The sequence below is a fragment of the Chaetodon trifascialis genome, chromosome 7 (genome assembly GCF_039877785.1).
Source record: "Chaetodon trifascialis isolate fChaTrf1 chromosome 7, fChaTrf1.hap1, whole genome shotgun sequence".
NCBI lineage: Eukaryota > Metazoa > Chordata > Actinopteri > Chaetodontiformes > Chaetodontidae > Chaetodon > Chaetodon trifascialis.
The window spans coordinates 7,383,222-7,408,654 of NC_092062.1; the positions used below are offsets into that span (position 1 = coordinate 7,383,222).

At 44.3% G+C, this 25,433-nt stretch overlaps 1 protein-coding gene across 3 annotated transcripts in view; it reads right to left on the reverse strand.

Annotated features, from left to right (window-relative positions):
* Positions 1 to 25,433, reverse strand: part of LOC139333438 (intermembrane lipid transfer protein VPS13B-like) — a 319,141-nt gene that overhangs the window by 164,497 nt on the left and 129,211 nt on the right. For 2 of the 3 annotated variants that reach the window (XM_070965843.1, XM_070965844.1), the window contains 3 exons: positions 21,682 to 21,791; positions 19,176 to 19,308; positions 6,761 to 6,894 (listed from right to left, as the gene is read on the reverse strand). In XM_070965843.1, the coding sequence (XP_070821944.1) occupies positions 6,761 to 6,894; positions 19,176 to 19,308; positions 21,682 to 21,791 (377 nt within the window). The remainder of the gene's footprint in view (positions 1 to 6,760; positions 6,895 to 19,175; positions 19,309 to 21,681; positions 21,792 to 25,433) is intronic. The other variant, XM_070965845.1, reaches the window with a different exon arrangement.

Sequence of the window (25,433 nt, forward strand, 5' to 3'; positions counted from 1 at the left end):
CAGAAACACATTTGGAATGGTGAGTGTAATAGTAAATAGTGTAAAAAGAGTGTAAATAGTGTCTCTCTTTAAATTAACATGATAAATGTGTGTATCTGAAGATGAAACTGTGCAGTTGTGTGTGCGGTGCTTGGACGTAGACGAATGAAGTTTTTTTTTTTCTCGGAAACCTCAGAAAGCAGCTTTCGCCCCTGATGTCTATGAGAAGGGCATTTAAGCATGATGCCTCCTGACAACAGATAGGCTACGTCTCACCCACATGCCACCACAAGCAATAAGCTCGTGGCCTGGCACAGCAGCAGAGCCAGGCAGCCAGCCATCCCTGTGGCCCTGCATTCCTCTCTTCTAACACTGCTTACAGAAGCTGACAAGCGCTGGAGGTCTCCCTGGCCGAGGTGGAAATCTGCAAAAATAAACGCTTTAGGTGACATGAAGGCTTTGTTTGTTTCTGCTGGCCCGGCTGTTTGTGTTAGCGCGGTGGGTTAATTGCGACTTTGATCGCTGCGTTTATTGATCCAGCAGTGGCCTTAGGAGTGCGGCTGGCCTGGCCTGCCTCGCCTGCTCCAACCCCTGATCTCAAACAATCACACCTCCACCACCCCATCATGGTGAGCCACTACAGATGGGGTCTAAGGGGTGGCCATGCCAAACTAGGGATGAGGACGCACTGGGAGAGGATGGTCACGTATGGGAGTACTGTGATGTGATAGCTGAGGTCTCGACTGAGCAGGGCCAAGGACAATTAGGACGGGGTGGCTGAGTTTAAGTGAGAGAAACTGCAACTTGATTGGGAATGTGGTGAATTGGAGTGAAATGGTCTGGGCTAAAGGTCAGGCAATGGTTTACGCAAGATTCATGGTGCAGCACAGAGCTTAGACAAAAGCCCTCACATACAAAGGACTAATGGTAAGTAGGTTGGATTGTATTTTGGTCAGATCTATGAAATAGGCTTGGCTTGGTTTATCTACAGTAGTGGTATGGCCAGACAATTTTGTTCTGGGCCAACTGAAGTGAGTGGAGGTGGCTGTGATTATGTTATGCGGTATGTAATACTAGGCCAAGTTGGATCAGATGGTGATGGACTGCAGATGAAAAGAGCTTTTTATTGGCTAACTCTGGCAAATTTTCACCACTACTGATTTATGCAGTGTGACCAAATCAAGTAGGCCAAACTGGGCTGTTCTGTACCTCAGCTGATCTGATTTGACCTGTGTTTGGCACGGCTTCCTCCTCCGTCCCCAGACAAAGGGTGGATGCATGCTCCAACAATTTAACCAGATTCACCTCCAAACACGCTTTCCAAAACACTTCCAGAAGATCAGGCTGAAAACCACCATCATTTTTCCCTGACAATTTTTAAAACATCCCAATCTTGAAATTGTAGCTGCTGTGAGTTTTTATCCTAATGAAAATCAGTTCCAGGTCTCTGGGCCTCTGAGGTTCAAGAGGTTACAGACACAAGAGAATCCTGGTAAGCACTTTTCCAGTGCAGCCCAGTGAGAGGGTCAAATATGTGTGTGCGTCTATAATGGCTGTGAGGTCATCAGTGCATTGACACAGCAGCAGATGATGGAACGGGACTCTGGCCACACATGCACATGAGCACTCCCGTCAACATGTACATGCGCACACACGCACACAGAGTGTTCTCACCCGGTAAACAGCTAATGACACATCTACTGTTACATTGTGAGGTCTTGAATTAGATCAGGCGATACCAGAGAGGATGAGTGTGTAATCAGGAGAGAATGTACACCCTTTCTCTCACTCTGCTTCATATTCCCTCAGCACCTCTCCTGTATCCCCCTCTCTGTTCTTCCTTCTCTCTTTCCTTCCTTCCAATTTGCTCTCTGTGTGGAGATATGTATTTGTGGAGACTCACTGACTGGAGAGATACTGTGTTCTGCCCTCAGGATTAACCCCTCTTTCTGTTTGCACTACAATCAATCAGTACTTAACTTTCTATCAGACAACCAGATGATGCAAGCTACAACACAAGCATTTAAACATGAACACCACAGCACGACAAGCACACAGAATTCATCTCAGTTTCAGTCTTTTGGGAAGCTTGCAACAAGGTGTGCTACCATGCAGATTTCTAAGAGCTCAAAAGATGCAATGTGCATATCCATGTGATACAGTAAAATACATGGAGTCCAGTCAGCGTGGGCACATGTGTGGTTAAACTGCCAGTGTTAAGTCAAGCAAGCTTTCTTTGCTTGAAAAAGAGTATTTATAATGGTTGGGGGACCTCTGAGGGAATTATATGGAGGTGTTCTGTTTGAGATTAATGGAACTGCTGTATGGGTTCTCCTCTCTCAGTGGGCAGCTTACATGCCCCATTCATGGCTAGAGCTGGGGCTTGATTTCATTTTCACTGAGGTGGATCATAATAAATCCAAATCTATGCACTTCCCCTGCATAAAACACCTGAAGTATCTGCACTATCTACCAAAAAGCATTTACGTTTAGATGAGCTAATCGGGTTTGTAGCATGACACATGTCACATTTTAAAAGTTGACAATATTTTACCACAATCCACAAAGAAACATGGTGTTTAAAGTGGCACAAAATGAAAGTTTGGAAATTGTGGAATCTGACAGACAGGGAGGATGAGGTGTTGAGTGGAGGGATGATAGGATGGAGGAAGGGGGGGCAGAGGATGAAGTAATGTGCCTGCAGAAGGCGCTCCAGCCGGGGGTCAGATCCTGTTCATGGAAACCATCTGGCCTGCTCGATCTGAGCCACACCAAACATACAGAACACATGATCCTCCTTTCTATCTCTCTCTGACTTTGCTCTGCCTTCAAACTCCCGTTCTGCCCATTTTTCCTTCGTCTTCCTCGCTTCCTAACCTCCATCTCCTTTCCATCACTTTACCTTCTCTACCCCACTGCTTTTTCTCCTCTTGTTCTCCCTCAAAAAATATCCTACTCATTAATGCATGGCAGCTGCAGGGAGCAGTGTTACTTCATTTTTCCATGGCAACAGTCTCTCTGTTTCAGTGGATCCCATTTCAGTTTTGGTAGCAACGTGCTGCTTTGCCAGCGCTGAACACATTCATGTGTTAAATAGAAGGAATTATTGCAAAATTCCTGAAATAGAATCACCATCCTGATCACTTGCAATTATTATCACGGCACAGAGAGAACATGGGTGTCCTCGGGGAGAGCGGGGCGGAGAAGAGGAGATGACAGGATGAAAAGTGTTAAGGGAAAGGGGGGGGGGGGGCGTAGAAGGACACCAGAGGTAAGAGCACGGGAGGCAAAGTGAGGACTTTGGGAGATAAACTGTATGCAAAGAGTAACACAATGAGTTGGAATGAGAGAAGGAAATAAATCTGAGGGTCTGAACGCCAAGGCTGAGGGTAAGTGACCATTTTAAGATATGCCAGGCCACTCTGGCAAGGATGACAATTGCTGCTGTGCCCTTCAGCCCTAATGTAAAGTGACTACTAAAATAACACCACCTACACATATTATGGCCTTGCATGACCAAGAAACTGTAGCTGCCTCTACGAGGGAAAACACACATCCACACTGTACTCTGTCCCACACTGTGTGTATGACACAGATGATCTGTGCCGCTTGTAATGCCAAAAAGACTCCACCATCTTGGGCCTGAGGGGCTCAGTTTGGATGACCTCACCATGCCTGCTGCAATGGTGTGACAAAGACACCGGCTTCGTCGCTCTCAGTGAATGTCTTTTTCTCCTGCGTCCACATTCTCTCTTTCTCTCATTTCATCTTTCCTGAGGAGCATCGAAATTAATCGACTACTGTAGTGATTCACAAATGTGTAAACTGAGCCATTTCTCTTGGAGCCAGCCGGCCTGTCTGTTTTCAACATTAGCCGCTCGTCTGTCTTTATCATTGACAGTTTCTTGAGGAGATTAAAGAAAATTCTCTGATGGATTGCGAATAATGTTCGGGCCATTTTCATTGCAGGGTGAAAATCGCCTATCATTCCCAGTGAGGTAACAGGAGAAGAGGGTCTTACAAAGTGAGATAGATAGGAATGTAGTGGATTTGAAGTCACAGAGGAACCGTGGCTCAGAGTCATTTCTGGGGTTTGGTTGGAGCACTCAGCCACAGATAGAGCGTGACACTCATGGATTCAGATAATAATCTATGCCCTAACCACGCATGACGGGACATCAGCAGGAATCAATGCTAACTATGTCTGTCATTGAAAAAGACAAGTTTGGTGTAAAGAATGATTTTAGAGCAGAAAGCTACAAATAGCAACAGTGCATGTTCTGCTTTTTCCAGCTGCTATGCTGGTTTTAGACTTTGAGTGGGATATGTGTCTAAGACATTACATAAGCTATATTCAAGCATAGAGCCACACTGTAATGAAATGCACAGTGCAATGGGACAGAATTGCATACACAGATTTTTTGAGGTTATGCTGTTTCTTGAGGTAAGATAAGGGTTGATGCTGCGATGTGCATTCGAGCTTCAACGGTGGCTGAAAAATAAACACCTCATGTTACTGTTACTGTACTGTTTCCATCCATCATTAACACTTTTTCTTACCTAGCCCTATTAAAATGAGCCCTCAGCCTAGCATCTGTGTTAGACCTCTGCCTCCTCGCCTCCTGCCGTGAATCTGCAGGAAAGAATTTGAGTCACAGAGACAAAGCATCATAACTGCATCTGAGACCAGGACTATGAGATTTCTGAAACCAATTTACACAATCACCAGCTATCGCATGTCCCAATTCTGTTTGAATAGCCTTAAGCGGTCTCAGCACCCATACAATAATAAATACTTTTGCAACTTTCTCTCCACCAATCTCACTCCCCCACCTTCACTCTATCCTTCCTGCTCCTCTCTTCTCTGTAGAAGACGGAGAAAGCACTGCATGCTAAATTGGGCACATGTGCAGCAGAAGTGTGAGCCATTAGGTATTCTGTTTACACCACACTAAAATAAATGGAGTGGTTTAAGTTTGGGGATATCCAAGGCCTGGGGTACCAGCTGTCGGGTCGTTCGGTTTGGTCCGCTTCCACTCCCATGTCAACAGGACAGACTGTTTCCTAATTACTGCTGCAGTACGTGGTGTGGTCCCAGTCACACAGCCGAAGGGGACAGAGGAAAGTGGAGGCAATGACGGGCTCGGCAAACTATTAGAGGGTTGAGTTAACTTTTGTGGAAGTACTGTAAACAGCTCAGTGAGCTGACATGGGACCCAGGCTCTGGAGCATTATTTCAATTCACACGCGTCATGCTCTCTTTCATGTTTGACTGACACCAGTTTGTGTGGTCCTAGCAATAAGAATTAAGATGAATTAAGAGCAGTTGTTGGACTTCTGTAACTTTGGTTACTGTTTACATGCACAAAGAAACTTGCCTATAAGCCATATTCCAATTGAACTGACTGATTTAGTTTACCTGCTCTTTGCAATCAATCCCTGCAACAGAGAATCCCAGTTGCCATGAATAAATAAACAAAGAGCATACTGCTGAAAAGGTACAAAAATAGAATCCAGTGAAGTTATGAGCTGTGAGATCACATCACAAGTCTGAGTCTGACTGTGGACAAAACCAACAGTCAAAGAATACATCCACGCTGCAGTGATCGTTGGGATATCTGAGGTGAGAATATGAGGTTAACTGTAGTATTTTAACACAGTTCTGATGTTACAGTGGCCAGACAAAATCCAGGATATCTGAGTAACAACAACAATAATTCTCAGGGAAAATGATGTTTGCACATCATAGACCAGCAGTCATAAATGGAGCCCACACACTACCGAACACAAAGACTGTCCACATGCTTCAATCAGTAATGTACCACATGAGCACTGTGGTACGCACGAACACACACACACACACACACACACACACACACACACACACACACACACACACACACACACACACACACACACACACACACACACACACACACACACACACACGCATACATTATGACGTCCTGTTCCTGCATCAAATGGAGTCCTGTCAGAGAGTTGTCAGCACTTCCTGATGCACTTCAGATGGGGCTGGTTGTGATGTGGGCTCTGCTAACTGGTGCAGTCAAGATGCAGCAAGCAGACACACAATGGGGGTACTTAAATATCCAGTTAGACACTCAAGCAGACAGACAGGGACATCCAGCAAGCCAGCCAGTCAACCAGAAAGTCAGTCCGCCACAAAGGGACATGAGACATTACGTATGCATCTCTATGTAAAATAGGCTAATGAGCTAACAGCTAACAGAGGTCCCTGGAGGCTATATGGCCACAACCAAAGAGAGAGCTAAGCTTGGTTGGGCTGAGCTAAACCTCAGTACTTCACAGTAACAAAGGAGAGGAAGAAGAGCACAGGGAGAGGGGTTAAGAGTCTCTAAAGCAGATCAGGCACTGGTGTTTGGAAAAACAAAGCTGCTCCCGGACTTGTGTGATAGCCAATAACTTCTGTATAAGATCAAGTCAAAGAGGAATCAGTTGGTATTCTTGCTAATGCTTGAACCCTAAAGATAAACACTGGTTGGCCAGACATTTAAAGTCATTATCGATGGATCTGTGGGTGCCAGACTTCAATGCAACTGCAATAACATGACTTTGGTGTGTAGCTCAAGAATATTTTAGCAGAGTGGACTCTTGTTGAAATGTCCTGGAGTATCGCTGACTGATGACCCACATCAAAGGACCGCCATCCAAAATCAGTGCAGCAGAGGACAGGGGTATTTTGTATACCTGCTCCAATATCCAAAGCACAACAATAATGGTAGAGAGTGTAAGTTGGTACCTGGAGTGTGAGGTGCTTAACAGCATCCCAAGCATGGGCAATGAGCTCCTTCATTCTCTCTTCTGAGGCGGTCCATGACTCCTCTGCTGTGGTGTCAGGCATCACCTTCATTGGGATGGACAGGGGACGTGATTCTGGGAAAGAAGGAAAATGAAAAATATATAAGACATTGGATTCATACATTGTTTCAAAGCAGTTTTTCCTTAGCAATCAGTGATTCTGGTTTTGCATCATTTTCCAGTACCATGTCTACCCAGTAATAATGTAAATTAGGTTTGTTTAAACTTTTGGTAGTTTCATGACTTCTCTGTGATGAAAGCAACGCTCTACCACAGGATTGTAGCAGCCCGTAACACATTATATAAAATCAATATATGCTAGATGAGAAAATACTGTCCTGCATTCATTCTTTCTTTAACTCTCTTCATAATTCACTGTTATTTTCATTTGCTGTACAGTATCATGTTATATGATGTTTAAGTGACACCTCATTGAGGTGATGTAATGTTGGCACTCAGTTTTCTTGTCTCCTACAGCGAGAGAGGGAACTATGAGAACTGAGAGAATGCACACACACACAAACACACACACAGTATCCTAGACATGACATGTCCTGCTGTGGTCCAGACGTAGGTCGATTGTCTGCACTGACACTCATGGCAACAGCCAAGCACACAAATCACACAGCAGCAGCCCCCTCGATTAGCCTTTGCGCTAACCGTATGAACCTGGAGCTCGAAGCACACCTTCATTGTCCAAGAGACAGTTACTGTGAGAGAAGGCAGACAGATAAAGGAGAAGAGGAGAGTGTAGGGAGAGAGGTGCAGAAGCAGAAGGACTGAGACAGGCACAGAGACAGAACACACATTCTACCAGGTTAGCCTGAGGTCTGTGGATGTTAAAGCCATCAGGGCGTCAGAGGTGAGGGAATGGGGGTCTCTCTGAAGACACATTAAGACATATTCCATGATTTAAAGGTCTGCCTTGCTCAGCAGCTCTATCCCACAGTTGTCATGAAACAGCGGTGATGTCACAGCACCGCCGTGACTTCTCAGACGCCACGCTCCCAAATATCACTAAAACAGCCAAATGGGTTGGCATGGCAACAAGAGTGTGTTGCCGGGGGAATGGATGAAAAGGATGCTTGGTTACCCCAGTTTGTGGCTGCCGTGGCAACCTGCCTAAAACTTGTGGGTGGAAGCGTGTGTGTGTGTGTGTGTGTGTGTGTGTGTGTGTGTGTGTGTGTGTGTGTGTGTGTGTGTGTGTGTGTGTGTGTGTGTGTGTGCGTGTGTGTACGGCTGAGTGACTTAGGTCACAGGTGCATGAGTGTAAAGTCTGTGTGTGTGTGGAAGTGGAAGAAAGCAGACCGAAGGACGAGATCATCATGTCTGGACTCTCTTACAGTATTTTCTCACACTCAGCATCCAGGTGCTTCTGGCATTCAGGGACTATGAAATGGACCATATTTGTCATGATGCCTACAATCAGTGTTGCATCATTACACACGAAGCACAGTGCTTCGACCACACTGTACATTTTGTACATTTGACAACCCACATTTTCCAATCTGCCTTCTCCCTTTTTCTTTTTCCTCAGCTGCATTGTTTCTGTGAGCCTCGTACACAACCATTTCCAGTGCTCACATACTTTACTAAATATCCACACATTTAGTAAAGCATGCAAAAATTGACTTTGACAGGACAGATTGTGTTTCATGGACTGTCTTTCATAGACTAATGTGCAGAGAGTGCTGTATAAACCACTGTGATATCATTGGGTTGTCAATAGTGTTTTGTTGTAGAGGACTGTGTGTGTGTGAGAGTATTCCTGTCACACTGCATTAGAGAGCTGTTTCCTGCTCAGCTCTGCAGGGGATCCTTATGTACATGACAGAGCTCTGTGGCTGCTGCTCTCTGTCATGTGGTCCAGCTGTCTAGACCCGGGAGACTTTACCCCAAGGACTGGGCATGCTCTGTGTGTATATATACTGTACGTGTGTGTATGCGTGTATTCGCAAAGCATGTTGTGACAATGTTGTGTATCTGTATGTGTATGTTTTTAAAGAGTATGCTTTGAATCAGTGTGTGCGCCCATGTTGGCATCAATGTCTACGCACACAGACAAGTGTGTGTGAGTGTGTTAGTGTGGGTGCATTTGAGTTTAAGTTCATGTGTGGTTATCACTGGCAACACTGCTGTCTCACTATGTCTGTCAAAGTCATGGTAACCCCCATCCACATCGGAAAATATAACACAAACATATATCTACAAACACGCTGCCCTGACACACACAGCAGAAAAAAAGACTCAATCAAACCCCAAAATGAGTTCATATCCTCGCCAAATGATGGAGACCACCCTTCTGAGCTTCAGACACATCAGTTCAAAATACCAAAATAATCTATTGCACAGCATGAGAGTGTTAGCAAGAGGGTGGTGTGGACGCTATGCTGAATTACAAATAGGCAAGCTTATGTGAGTAGGTGTGCAGTGTGCAATCAGCAGCATGCACTCACATAAGCCTGGATAAGAAATTTTACAATGCAAAACATGCAGTAAGTATCAACACATGTGTATTGTATATGCGAGCAAACACACATCTGGCCAGAGCCTGAAATCAGGCTCTCAGAGAAGGCCGTGAACAGTTCTAACTATTACCATTAAATTCAGCTTCTAACACTCTGACCTTCTGCTCTCTTCAACATTTTATTCTGAGTCATGTTCTAGAGGAACTCACTCTTCAGATTATTAATTTTTGGCCGGGCCTCAGGTGGTACTGGCTGCAGTTTTCATCTAAAAACTTGTTATTGCCCAACTCCTTCAGACCTTATAACTAACCTTCACCTGAAGCCTTTTTTGACTTTGGGGGTAGGCCAGACTGTGAAAGTCCTTCCCCAGAGAGGGTCTGTTAGGCCAATCAGAAAGTGTGCTAAAATACAGCATAGGCAGTAACAAAGGAGGGCCAGTCCACATGCAGCCCAGCGCTTTGTTTTAAATACCATTCCAGGACTCTGTTTGTTAATCCTGGGGTCATTATTTGGAATGAAACTGCCATATCTTGTTATAGTGACTTGGCGCCCACTATTTCTGCTGGGAGGGGATTGAGAGAAAGAGAGAGGCAGGCAGGGACAGAGAATGAGAAAGACAGAGAGTACACAAGAGGTCGAAATTCAAATGAAAGAGAAATATGACAGGAGCGCCCGAAGCTCTTAAACCTGCCCAGGGCTAACAAGTCCTGAGAGTCCTCTTAAAGTGGGGTTATTCCCCCTGTCTCGTGCCATCTCAGCCATGTCCTCATTTTCACCCTCTGTTAGGCCATTAGGCTAATATCTTACTGGCCAAACTCTGACCGTACACCCTTCCCTTCTCCTTTCCTCCTCTGTTTTGTTCTCACTCTCTCCAACCACTCCCTCTGTGTTTCTCTCCCAGCATTCAGCTGGTGTGTGGAGCTGCCAGTCCAGTCCCCTATAAACATTCTAGTGTTCTGATGGTGATTATTCATCCTCTTTAACAGCTCCATCACATCTCCCAGCAAGTGAAAGGCCCGGGTCTTTGAAGCCCACAGCCTGAGCATGTGTCAAGTGATCAGAGAAAACGCAGAGTGCAGAGCCCCATTACAACACGTTGACTTTAAGGCGAGAAACAAATCAGTGTTGCCTCATTTCATGATGTACAACCCAGCGCTGCCGCAGCAGAGTAACACTGCAGTAAAACGTGTGAGGGCGTGTGGTGTGTGTAAATAGCACATCATACAAATGTGTGATCCCCGTTCACAATCAAAAACACGCATCAACACGCACGCAAATTTGTTCCAATGCACTCGAAGTCACACAACACCAACATCAGAGAGCACCAGTGAAATTTCCACTGCAGTCTTCACAACAACAACGGCACGCAGCAAGCTTATGTCCTTCCCGAGCGGTTGAGCAAGTCAACCATAAAAATGGCCTCACTGACGGATCTCGACATTTCCCCATGCCGCTTGCTATCTTTCTGGTATGTACCCTATTACAAATGGTTTACAGTGAGTTGAAGTGTTGTATATTCTGTTACAGCTGCGTGCAGAGGCAGCAATGGGGCTCTTTAATAAACCTGCCCGCCTATTTGTTTTGGATGCAAGTTGGTGTTTGTTTAAATATTTACGTGACTCCATTTGTTATGGCGTTATTGAAGCCGCCATGAAAAAGTGGTGGTGTAGCCAGGCTGACTGAACGGGGGAGGAATGGGGATGCGGTGTGGCAAGAGGACTGTGTGCTTTAAAAGTTTTACCTTGCCCATTTCTTTCTACTTCTCTGCACACTCTGCATCCATGTACACAACGCACTGATAAGTCTTCAGGCAATCAGGCATGCAGAGACAGACTGATGGCTCTGGCAAGAACGAAAGCGAGAAGAGGGTCACACGCATTTCTCATTGATATCGTCATCGCTTTCATCATCACTATCATCAGAGCTCAGAGTGATCATACACAACATGGCTATCCAATCTACACAATATTTGGTTGAGATACTTATCTAAAAGAGGAGCGGAGTGGAGGAGAGAGGGCTTCTGCCAGCCAGACCGTGACACAACACGTAAAGAATGAAAACAGAAAGACTCGTCTTCTCAGTGTGACACCAAGACCTTTTGAAATGTCCCCTGTGAAATCTCCTCAAACCAGTTTCCAATCCCATCCTGTTCCTCTGTCATGTGAACTAAACCCCCTCCAGCCTGTGCAGTAATTCACGCTACGTCTGCGGAACCACAACTCAACCCCAACTTCCCTCTCTGCTCCTCTCACTTCAACCTCACAAACCACAGCCAACATCCACAAGAGCTAATACCCTTATCATTCACAAAAGCAGAGAAGGGATACGTAAGGACAAACCTACTCCCCACAGACGGTTTGTCTGCCCTAGAAGTCAGTGAGTGCTCATCGGCGTGCAGAGGCCAAAGACCCTCTCAGCGAGTAGAGTCCCCCCTCAGGACTACAACCATTCTTCTCTGGGGGGCCTCCAATCTCATTATTCCTCCTTTTTCTTGTTTTCTTTCCCCACTCCAACCATCATTACCTTGATAAATTATTGACTTTACCAGAAAAATTAAACTATATAAATAACTCCACAATGAAAATATTATCCCCTTCTGAAAAGTGCACAGCAGCCAATAAAAACCTGCCTGACTTCTATCAGGCTACTTGGGCTTGGACTACAGTTATGTGTGATGGTGTAGTTCTGCCTCAAGTCCTCTCATCAATTCTCCCCTTCTCTTTTATATATGTGTATACGCTTTTCTGTTTCCAAAATATATTAATCTATGTGTTTCTCAACCATGAAACCTGGACTTTCTTTCCTGTTCCCAACCTCTCCCCATTTTTTTTTTTTCCTGATGCACTACAGTTGAAATCACAGAAAAGCCATCAGTGCAGGAAGGTTTTTTTTTTTTTGTGACCACCACCAGATATTGTCTCCTACCTTACACATTTACAGCATGTACAATGCAAATGTTTCCATTTCTCTCTTTCTCTTTCTAGTCCTCCCAGTAAATAGGAAAATTACATCTAATCCCATCATCCAGACCACTAGCAGACAGGAACTAAGACGACAGTTCTCATTCCAGCCTTTAAGCACGGCCAGATCGCAGGATAGGTTTCTCAGCAAAAGATGTATGTTCTCAGAGCGCCAACGGCTAATTTTAGGATTGAAAAGGAAAGCCAGTGAGATCATTACTCTGGTAGATGTTAGAGAACAATGAGAAGCTCGGGACTTGGGAGGCTCTCGATCAGAAACACAGCGCTGCTGCCAACAAGAACATTCATTAGGGACAAATAAAGAAAATACTTAGAGGCTAGTTTTATGTGAACCAATTTGTGGTGTAATTGTGCGGGCAGACAGAAATCGACCTCAAACTGAGGAGAAACAACTTGTTTTCAAAGTCGTCGTTCCACGGCCCTTCTTGTAAAGGATAATCACACAAAAACAACCGTTAACACTTCTGTGATGGTGTTACTAAGCAACATTCAAACAAACCTGTGATGTCAATTAAACACCCGGCCTCGTGTTTAGTTTTTAAAAACCTCAGCCTGTGTAGTCTATCCACCAGAATATTTAGGCAGACCGTACACTTTGACCAGCGACAAAAAGCCAAATGGACTGACCAGAAATATTAACTATCCTATAAACCAACCAGAGCAATACAATCATAAAAAGGGAGAAACCACAACAAAAACCACCTAGAGAAGGCTTCAAAAGTGTATTTTTGCAAGTATTTGTACACAGTATATGCTGTTTGTGTTTCATAACATGGAAATATCTATAACATCTTTTACCATGTGCTGTGTTCAAAGTCATCTGCCGGAAATGGCTTGGGTCCAAAGCAGCCATGCTGGCTGTGAGAGTCAGCGGTGTCCTGTGACATGTACCCTGTATACTTAACATGTGCAGTGACCAAAACCAGAAAGAAAGAGAGACAGAGTGAAATATTTCGTTGCCAAATGGAGCTGAGTGGATATGGGTTCTGAGATTCAAGCTGGGCAGCCTCACAGCCCCAGTATGATATCACCTTGCCCTCAGTGCTTTCTGGGGAAATGATCTGCACTGAACTGGTTCTGTGTGTCTCTGTACATTTGCCTACACATTAACAGGCACCTTACAAAAGCCTGCAGGAAAGTCCCCCTTGATTACTACGAAACTGTAGCTAGGCTGAATGTGGTAACAAAACAACATAACACTCTCTTTACATCATAAAAGTGCCAGGCATGTGTTCAAATGGCCAATTGGAAGCAGGGACATCTAGCGAGTGCAATTGTTCTGAGGAGGCTTTGAACTGCTAAAAACTCTGAAAATGATTTTCTTCCAGTGGATTATGATTTTACTGTAATTCCCTGAGGTGATTTCTGCGGGGAAATCAATAGCTCCAGTGGAAAACTATGATAATCAATAGGCACAGAAAAAGACTGCTCTCGCCAGTTTATAATCAGGCGGAACAAAACAGCGCTCTATATCAATATTCCATATATCCAGCACATCGGGTCATTAAATCATATAATAGTATTTCAAACAACCACACTCTGGACATGTAAACTGTTAACTTGTATTTTTGAATTGACCACATTAATGCATGGATAGCGTACACACTGTGGGCTTCAGAGTGTCTCAGGGAGACAGTATGTATCCCAGAGTAGAAAATCTTTAGTGGACTCATTGAAATCAGATGAAACAGTACAAAACCGCCGCTACAGTTTTTAAAGGAGCCTTCTGAATAATGTATATTCTCAGCATGTTTCACAAAGCAACTAACAGCAATAGTGAGGCAGTTGAAATTACTATTGCTGTGGGATGAAAAGTAGCGATTTAAAAGACTTTATTTGCAACATGTTTAAGATCAGCAGCTCTTCATAAAGTGACTCCAGGGATTTAATCCAGGATATAAAACATTAATTCATGCATTCAGCAGCTAAATATTTGAATTGCACACTTATGGTAAATTAATCTGCAACAAACCACCAGCGTTATGGTTCCAATAAGAACCTCATGACGTCCTCTCTTGAAGGTCAAGTGAGTAGCAGCACCAGTGGCAGGCCAGTTGGCTGGCTGCCCGTTGAGCCCGAGCCAGTCTGATGTGTATATTCTCCATGCATCGCAGTGAGTGGCACTACGAACACGTATGGACTCCAACTGGCAAACAACCTGCACATCTCTCTTCTGTTTACCTAAATACATGACTGAAGACTGAAAAATAAAACGTCCGCTGCAGTGATTGCAAACCCTCTTAGAGTCCCCTGAGAGATTGTATGCCGGCAATAAAGCCACAACTTAAATGACCTCGTCATATATCGGGACATTTTTTTGGAGTCACGTTGAAATAAGCACATTAGAGCTATCAAGAAAAATGCCAAATGATAATTTAGCACAAAGACGTAAAAAAGAATGTCTTTCTGTGTACCCGCTCCAAAGAGGGAACATAAGCCTGGCCAATTCAATTCATTTTTTATAGCAACACAACATATTTCTCAGGGCAATTATGAGTTTGCCTGAAACCCTTGCTCCGTCACAGCTGATGAGATCTTGGTCCATCAAGACACAATGGTCATTTCTTGCTGCGTTCACATCAGCTTTACCCTTCAGTAAATCATTACGGCTTATTGATTCAACCTAAGCTAAACAGCTGGATCGGATGTCCTGCGGTAAACACGCAGCAATTACAAATAGATTCTGAAAAATCCATCAGATGACTCGCTGCAGCTAAACGGCTTTAGAGATGAAATGCATCCTGCTGACAAAAAAAAGCAGAAGACAGTTTTATGTCCAGCTAACAGTCAACAAAGTATAAACACCACAGGCAAACATGATAAACTAATAACCAAGTTGGATTTAAGGGCTGACCCTGGCCTCCCTTTTTTTTGATAACAGAACAGCTAGACCAGAATGAGCTCCCACCATCTCCCTCCTGTTTAAACATGCAGCTCCTTATTCACAGTGTGTTCCACACATGGTAAAGCAATTAATAAATCATCTTTAGAGAGCCTAATTCCAACCATAACATGTTAGATGTCAGCAGCTCTTCTCATGAGGTGACTTGGGGGGAAGGCTTTACAAGGGAAAATCCACCCTAACAACAGAATCCACACATGTTCTTCCCATGACCTTGAGCCCTTTAGGATTTGTGAGAGATCCACGGTTCTGCCATGTCTCGCATTTGCAAAACTGCATGCGGTTGTGGGGTTAAAATATGTGAATTCCGTTTTTGGGTGGATTTCTTACCTGAGCTGCCTCAGCAAATATCTTTTTGAGGAAATTCTGCATTAAACAACTATTACCCAAAAGGAAGGTAAATAGCAGGATAGACATATGAAGCTTGTAGATCAAATATCTAACTGACCAAGGGCAGCCAACGCTGGGGAATATGAAGAATTAACATACCATTTATCATCCTCCAATTAATCACAGGAACACTGGACTATTAAGAGAGATGAGGTGGAACAGAGTTTCAATTTATGCATCTCAAACAGTGTATCAAGTATCACCACAATCCCAACTACCCTGTGGGGAGCTCACATTCTTCATTCTCGGCCCGAAACATAAAATCATCTTTGCATAGAGAGAAATAAAACAGTTAATTGCAGGAAGGATGCATTCTTATGTAACAAGGATAAGGTGGAATGAAGGAAACGGAATACCTGCAGTGCTGTGAGCTCCTCCGTAGTGTTGAGCTGTAGTCTATCAAGATCCTCTGACGGCCGGGAGGCTTATTGTTTCACCATGATTAAAACCACAAGAGCTAAATGCCTCTGCCCTTTTCTTATTCTGATTGCTCGCGGAAACAATTTGTAACTTTTCATTACATCCACTCCTGTAACACTGCAGCAATTTCCAGAGAAGATGCTATTCCTTTACTTACAGCTCTATTCCAATGTGGAGTGTTGAAGTCAGGGCACTGAGAGTTGAATTGCAGCAAAATACAGTACCAGCACCTAGTTACCAATGTCTTGTTTTCGCTTCACAAGAGAAATATTTGGATAAGAAAGAACTTGAGTCTGACTCAGTATATGTTTCTAACTAACTATTGTAGCCCAACAATGAGATGCCTTATACAAATAGGCCTAACACTAAACATGCCAACAGACACAATTTCAGGCCAGATGTGCTGACCACTTTTACATTTCACCGGCCGACACACTGCGTGTGAATGCATGTATGCACGTGTCGTGCGTTGATTCAACAATCCAGCCTTGGCTTTGTTTACAGTCATTCACAAACACCTGTGAGGTAGACAGAATGACAAAAATGCAGACAGCATGACTACGAGAAAAAATAGTGAAAAACTTAACAGAGAGTCAAACAGACAGCGAGCCAGACAGAAAAACAGCTTCACCGACAGAAAAACAAAAAGTCAGACAGCAAGACGGAGGACCAGTCAGAGAGATAGACAGCTGGCGCATAGGAGGCCATGCACATTGATAGCCAGAGCACTCTGCTCAGCTGAGTGTTGCTGACAAGCTACAGCTTGATTTAGCTTTGTGTGCCGTATCGGAGCCAAGGTGACTGTTTACTGACGACCCCTAATGAGAGAATATGCTGTTGAGATGTGAGTAAGCAAAGATGTTGTGGTATGGAAAAGCCATTAGTACAGATTGGATGAAACCAGGAACAGAGGGAAAACCAGGAGGAAAAGGCGGTGTGACCTTTCAGCTGTGAGCTTTTAAAGTGAGCAAGGAAAAAGCCCTAATGGCCTTTTTTTAGACTCTGAAATGTCAAAGGAGCATTTTTCCTATCAAAACACTTGACATGGGGGAACGTCATACACATGCAGTGTTATTTACAGCTACAGAATGACTTCACCCAAAACAAGGATTCATCACTCCTGTTGGGAATACATTTCCCTGGGACTTAAAAAAGAAGAAAAAGACAAACAACCACTTGCTTATTTCCCCTGACTTGTCACAGCGATGCTTTGGCAGAAAAGGCTTCAACCGTTAAAGTGTTTAGAGGAGCTGGAGCCTAAACACTGTGAGAGTCAAACAGTAGAGACATTTTAATGCATTTATTTATTCATTTTTTAAATTAATTTCAGTTGCATGTAGCTCGCTAAGGCGTCCCATTGGACAACATTAATTAAACATCTACAGGGAAGCATGAGAGAAAGGAGGCCGGCTATTAGGTTCATAAATACGCCATATGAGTATTAAATGAAAACCATTTCTGCAGTCAGTAAGGCTCTGTGTTGTGTCATGGACAGCTCCTAAACACAGTGACTGCTCCAGCCATCCTCCCAGGTAGGAGTGTGAGAGTACATGAGTTCTGTACAGCAGGTATGTGTGTGTGCATGTGTGTGTGCTTTGTGTTTCAGGTAGTTTTTTTTGTGAGCACCACATGATATCCATGAACTCCACTTCACAGATTCCTCGTAAAAAAAGGCCAAAGGTGGAAAGGTCTCAAGGCTGGACAACACAGAGACCTCAGACAGTCACACATTAACACAATATTTAGAGATCATTCTAACAGATAGCAGATAGGAAGTGTCTCCCTGCCTCAGCTACCGTGGTGACCAAGGTCTTATAGATAAACGGTACACAAATAGAGAGGACCATTCAAGGAAGATTGCTCAAGTATTCACATTTTTAATAAGGACGTAAGTCAAAGTGTCCTCAGTGTTCAGTTCTGACTAGCAAATAGAGTACTACAAATGTAGAAGACAGATATGGAATATCCATAACAGGGAATAATTCAAGGAGTAGAAGGGAGCAACATGACGTTGGGAGTATTACTACGCCCCATTAGAAAGGATATCTTCAGGATTTGGTGTTGCACTACCTTGGATCACTTGTGGACACTGTATTGCTCATCAGCTCCTCCTTGATGCATCGCGCCTGCAATAAATACTCCTGCTTCAGACATCTGAAGTCTCCTGGTGAAATCTTTCCTTCAGCTCACAAGAATTTCCACCACAACTACAACGGCTTTCTTCTCTGCATGTGTAGTCTTGATGAACTGTCAGTAACTAAGTGCCTCCCCTGCCTCTACTGCCACTGTCAACAATAATCTACAAGCTTTTGGATTCTGTTAATGTGCTTCTCGGTGTGTTCCTGACAACAAAGCAAGCAGTCACATCTGTAACAAGGTCCAGAACTGCATCTATCTTCCCTCATATCTGTCCTCTTCTCCTTTCTCCGATCTATCCATGTCCGTCCAAAGAGTTCAAAGTTTCCTACTTAGAGATGTGTCAATTTGGAAAATCCTGGAAAGTATCTAAGGAGGGACCACAGCAATGCTACATGAGTGTGGGAAGACGTGTGTGTGTGTCTGTGGCATGCGCAGGTGTGTACATGTATTAACCTGCCTGCCTGCCTGCCTGTATGTACATACCTGGAAGCATGTATGCGTGTGCATGTAATCTGTGGATTTGTGCATGTGTGCATATGCACAGTGAATGTGTGTGTGGGGGGGGGGGTCCCAGAAAGTGGAAAACTGGCATAAAGGAAGACTCCACACAGCCAAGCCACTCATCTATTCTGGGCATCCAGAGCCCACAGTAATACTACCAGAGGAGGAAAACAGAGGAGGACATGCCTGCATTATGTGGTGTCCTCTGAGAAACGGGTTCACTCAGGTGTCAGTGAGCTGTAGCGTGTTATGTAACAGCATAGTAACATGGATTCATTGCATAGAAACAAGGTTAAATAAAGCAAATTGTTGTTATTCTCCTAAAACACAGAAACAGTGGCAGTTATTGCAAATATCAGGGGAGAAGTAAATGTCATCACAGTTTTCATTTGTATATCAATCTTTTCACAAAACACATCGGAAAACAAACACTGAGGGAAGACCTCGTCCTGGACCTAGTGCCAACCATGTTCCCTTTATGAGTGTAAACCTCTCTGCAGCTCAGATTTAATGTCATGTTATTGTGTGATGTGCAGTATCACAGTAATAACCTACCTGTCACTGTCTTGGTTTTGACCGGGCTGCTGGCGTAGTCTGAGGCCTGATTGGAGGGCTGTTTGGCCAGCGGCGTGCTCCCTACAGACACCTCGTCCTCTCTCCTCTTGGCCAGAGGAACTGAACCTGGTGCCTGAAATGATATCACAGCCTGACTGAGCACCTCTGAGGCTATGGGAAAGGAAATATGTTTTGTTGTAACATGAATGCATTTCCACTGAATATGCATTCACTCAGCCCCTGAAAAGAGTATTTTGTAAGAGCACAAATTATTCAAGTATTGTACCAACATTGTTCTGTGTTAGGAAAGCCATGACCCAGAGATAGCTTTAGACAGCATTAAGATCTGGGTTAATCAGGAGACACAAAGCTTAATGCAATGCAAGACAGAGAGGGAGGCAGAGGGAGAGAGTGAAAAGAAAAATGCAGTGGAACACAACAGAGGGCTCCAAGACCAACAAGAACCAGTGACAGCTCCCTGTTTTTTTTGAGCAGTCTCCCATGCTGCTGGTAGGTCACACACACACACGCACGCACGCACGCACGCACGCACGCACACACGCACGCACGCACACACACAGAGGCTGGCAGTGAGATGGCTGAAAGACAGAGGAGTGGAAGGTTGGTCTGAAATAAGGAAACCCCATTAGCATCAGCCAGCAGCAGCACTGGGCTATGATGCAGCTGCACAAGGCCGCAGGCCAACCACGTACTGCAGCCTGTGTAAACACACACACACATTGATGCAGTTGTTTTTCAATGACTGGGTCGGGACCCAAAGGCTGGTTGTGGTAAGATTAAAAATGGGCCCCCAAATTACATTAGTACTTGAAACTACCGACTGAGGTATGACGCCAGATCCTTCTTTGGTTTTTGCAACTTACATAGGGTGAATGAAATACTGTAGGCCAGTAGGTTAGTTGCCCAAAGTTGGGTTTGACAGCAAAAATCATATTCAGGTCTGTTACAGATCTGTTACAGGACAGCGTAAACAAACAAACAGTGCACTGGAAACTTAAACAACAAATGCATGCTTGAAAAAATAAATCCTCAAATATTGATTTCTAGAATGCACTGCACATGACACGAAGCATGTGACCGTTTCATTGGTCCATGTGTTAGGGAAAAATGAAAAATGGTTTAATAAAATGAAGTTTGTGCACTTCACAGAAAATACGTGCTTGGCCACATTTGAATACTCTGTGCTAGAAGCAGGTAGCTTACCCAATGACCATCGCTCATTCCTGCTGGATGACATAGTATGAGCTAACTCCTTCTACCACCCACTGGGGTGGGGGTGGGGGGGGGGGGTCTCAACCTTTTTTTTTCCTCTTATTCCCTTTCTCTTCTTTCTCATTACCCGCTTCCCCAACCATGTCCCTCTACTGCTCTGATTTCTCCTGTGTTTCCTGCTCACTCTGGCAGTTTCTTCCTTCTCTGCACATTCTCGATATTGTCCAGTGCTTTCCCTTTTTCTGCTGTCTCCTCTCTGTTCCACACTCCTCTTGCCTTTCCCCATTCCCTGGTGTTTTCATTTATCTCTCCATCTGTCCCTTTTTCACCTCTTTCCATACCCATCCTCTCTTTTATCACATTCCCATGTGCCCCCCCTCCACTTCTCTCTGATACTCTCTGCTCTGAGTACCTCCCTTCTCATCATTTCCTGCCATCCTGAACCTTCTAGTCAGTGTCCTCTCCTCTGTCCTTCACAGGCTGTAGTCTGGCCTTCAGATGAAGGTTTCGCCAAACCAGCCAGGCCTTGAGAAGTGACCCTGACAGGCAGTTGTGTTAGATGGCCTCACAGAAACACGCACATGAGCACAGGCACAAACACATTCTGCCACACATTGGCTGCAGCAAGTCCACACACACACAGCAGCAGTGTTGTGTATCCTTCACACTGGCTGCAGTTCAACTCATAACATCTGCTTACCCCTGTACAGTAACGACCTCCAGAGTAAGGGGTTGGTGCAATTAACTCCCTCTCTTTGTATGTCACACACACACACATGCATGCATACAGCCCCTCCAAACTGCAGGAGGCATGAAACAGAACAATTTATTGAAAAAAAAAAAAAAACATTTAAAGTATAACAATATGATACTTTCATGTACTATATATATTTTTGTGCCTTTATGGGGTGAACCTGGGCTTTGTCCCAGGCAATCAGACTGAACATGTCTGCATGTGTGTATATGTCTGTGCGTAGTATGGGCACAGAGCATTCAATGTCCATAACTATCACCGTGACCCCTGTCAAATAAATAGAGAGAGACTGGATGGAAGACAGGGAGCAGAGCACATGGAAAAAGGTAGCTGGGAAAGAGAAGGCGGGGGGGGGGGGGGGACATTTACATTGCCTCAGGCTCTTAGCTGGAGCAGCTTAGAATGAGTGCAACCATAGAATATGGTAGATGGGTACATTATCAACACAAATTACATGTTAACTGTGTAAAACAGAAAATGCCAACCATGTTAATATGGTGGGCAGTGGGGTTCAGCTACCTGTTGCTGTTGCCTGCTGCTCCCTTTATGAGGTTGGTACAACAGCCATGTGCAGAAGACTGGGTCCACATTGACAGCTATGCCCTGGACACTGACCAGCAGGACTCCACCTGGAAAACACAGCAAGTCAGAGGTTTAGCAGTGCAACTCTGAAGACAAAGACAATCGAATTCAACTGTAATAAATAAGCAGTTTTTCCAAAAATAAAAAATGAAAAGGAAAGGATATACTGCACATCTGTCTCACCTTTAGAAAATTAAAGTTACTGCTCACAAACAGATACCAGTTGTTCAAAAGTACTAAAGCAGGAGTGTGACAATATTAAATTTCAACAGGATCAACAGATACAGAGAATGATTGTGGAAACTATTTGAACACACACTGACAAAACATGCCCATGCTGCCGCTGCTGCAATCATTCCAGCAGGGTAGGAGGCACAAAGATATGGATCACTGAAATCAATGTAAGGTAATAAGCAGCGAGTGAAAGTGACTTAGGGCAAATCTGCTCAGATTGAGTGTCAGGTTCTTTCACTCCCGTGCTGTTTACACTGTGTCCTAATAACCTGCTGGTGGGTACTGAGCCTGCTTGTTGGAGTGCTGCAAGGAGAGCACAGTTTGTTTCAATTGCGCTGTTCAAAGTGGTATCACACTAAGCCAAGAATAACATTTTCTTTTGATAAATTTCTATGAAACTCGAGACTTTCTCTGGGTTTTGGTTTACTCTTAAATAATAATCTTTACCAACAATAAGCGGGCCCTGAGGTAATGCATTAGGATCCTATCAATAATGATTCCCATGCCGGCAGGATTAACACAGGGTCTCTGGCGTGCCGTGGAATGTCCCAGCATGACGATAGGAGGATGTTTCAGCTCTAGAAGGACTTTCAGCAGTTTAATGGAGCTTTGGACAAGACCCCGGTCTTCTGTTTCAGGCCCTGAGGCAAGACTGTGTGTGTGTGTGTGTGTGTGTGTGTGTGTGTGTGTGTGTGTGTGTGTGTGTGTGTGTGTGTGTGAGTGAGTGTGTAAGTGTGAATGTGTAAATGTGTGTATGTGCATTTCACCTCAAACAAAGCCTGATTGCTTGTTGCTTTGCCTAACATTTCAGTGTCTCTAAAGCATGGACAAAGCATAATTATAAAGTCTCCCTTGACACACACACACACACACACACACACACACACACACACACACACACACACACACACACACACACACACACACATACTTCTGTTACACCAGCTCTTTAGCTTGGCAGGAATTACTCCCTCCTCCATTATTCCCTGTGAACAATGCAAATAAAACTGCTCTAATTTGCTCCACTTTTACAGCGTTCAGTGATTTGTGGCCTGTGAGCCTGTGTGCGTGTTTGTGTGTGTGAGAGAGAGAAAGTGTGTGTTTTGCAGCATGAAGTAAATGTGTATGACTGAAAGCATGAGAAATGTGAAATGCATGTGTGTGTCAGTGCTGTCAAATATTTGTGTATTCTGTGTATGTAATGTGTGTGGTGTGTGCGTGTGCATCTACAGTATGATGTGATACAGCGTATGCATGTATCAGAACTAGTGTCCGTGTGTGTCAGATCATTATTCACCAGGTGTACTGGAATCCGGAGCTATGGTTTATGACTGGCACAGAATCCAGTCTAGGCAGAGGGGAAACATTCTCATTGGATCAAGTCAAAGTGACTCACATTTCTCCCTCTATTGCTTCATCAATCTTCCTTTACTTTCCATCACTTCCATCCTTCTGTCCTTTCACTACTTCCCTGTCCATCTATACCGCCGATCTTCCTTGTTTCCAGAACAACAGCTTTACTGGCATTTGTTCAATTCCATTCTGAACCTCTGCCTTACCCAATTCTTCTGTTGTATCCTTCACGTCTATGTCTCCATTACAATCTGTCTGTCTCCCCTCCAGGTCTCTCTGTCACTTCTCATACTTCCGTCCTTCCTTGCCCTCCCCCTCTTTTTTCCTTTTTCACCCCTTCTTACCCTTCCTTCATAAACCATACCTCCACCCTTCCTCATCATGCTGCATCCACCTCTCTCCCCCTCCGCCTGACAAGGATTCATAACCTCAGCCCTGTGGCTTGAACTCCTACACCACAGTGTGGCTGCTTAATAGGCTTTGGCTGTGGCTGTCGTGCTGGGGCCCGGCTTCAAGTGGTTTCATCATAGCCCAGAACAGCATGAACAGTACAGGACCCAAAAGGCTGGGAATGGGCTGAGTAGTGAAGATGTATTCAGTAAATTGACCCTAAATTGTGGTCTACGGGAGGCAATGAGCACGACAAAGCACATTCAGCAGAACTGAGTCATAGCACAATAAATCATAAAACTTAGTAGATGGATTGTTTATTTAACAGTTATTACAGAGATAAATGAGCAAATAAAAAGATATAAAATGCCTAATTGCAGATAACTCTCTCAACCAGAGCAGCTTAGCTGTGGTCTTTGCACAACATCATACATATGTATTAAAGCCAACGCAGCCTTGAGGCACAGCTTTTCATTCTAAACTTAAGGTGGAACAGTCACAAAGAAAACAGACTGGTCACTTTTTTGGGGGCGGGGGGTATTCTCTGCACCCAATTTCATCTTAGGAAGCTGTTTTATTGCCATGAACAAACACAATAAACAAAAACCCATACATGTAAGTTTCCATCGGAACAAAATTGCCTCATCATCAGATGAACGGTGCTGACTGCTGAGTGCATTACAGTTTAGTAAATTGGCTGCTTGAAAAATTAAGTAAGCTGAAGTAGCTGGCAGTGACGGCTTATTGTGGCTACGTGTCACGTCTGTTTGGCCTTTGCCAATGACAGCCATGACCATTTTGATACATCACAACATCACTCCAAAAGCTCTCTTTCTGAGATCACAACAACCCTCTCTCTCTCTCTCTCTCTCTCTCTCTCTCTCTCTCTCTCTCTCTCTCTCTCCCACTTTGACAGTGACACAGAAACAAAATGTATGTTGACCTCGCTTTGAGGCTTTGAAGACCAAGGCTTTACCATCCACACTATGTTTTCTTGTTTCATCACTGTGTTGACATAACTGCAGGAGAGTGACACCTCCTTTGAAGCGTGCAGCACGATGAAACGGCCTGGCATGCTTAGAGGGCGACCTCGGCAGCAGGCTAACTGTTGTTTTTCTCTGCTCAAACAGGGTGGCACATGGGTAATTACACAGAGTGATGACAATGATAACAGAGGTGTTTTTCTTACTTCCTAAATGATTCCTCAAGAAAACACCAGAAAACTGCTCAGTGGCTCAGACTGTGAAATGCCACACAACCGCAGAATGTACATGCAGACATCTGTGAAGACACACTTACCTTGACTCAGCCACAGTGGGCCTATTAATGTCAAAGGTGTTTTTTTTTCTTCAGTGGCTTAAGACCAGAGGAGTTAAAAGTGAGCACAGGGCTGCTGGTGTTGTTTTACGGCTGTCTGACATCAGGCTACTCAGAGCCCGAGGCTACAGTAGAGTATTAGACCAGACTAAGAGAAGGCCTCTAACCTTTAAGCTCTGTCTAGGTTCTTCTGTCAGTCTCCTCTTTCTGGGCCAACAGTAAGCTAACAGCCACACATCTTTCTATCGTCACATTGTCTTTTTATCAGGTTAAGCAGTTTCTACACTGACATTTTTTAATGCAAAATCTGCTTTTGTTCAGTCAGTGCAAGCATGAAATGCAATAAACTGGGAGCGGTTAGGTCAGTGCAAGTTCAAAACCAAGTCCCACAGTGG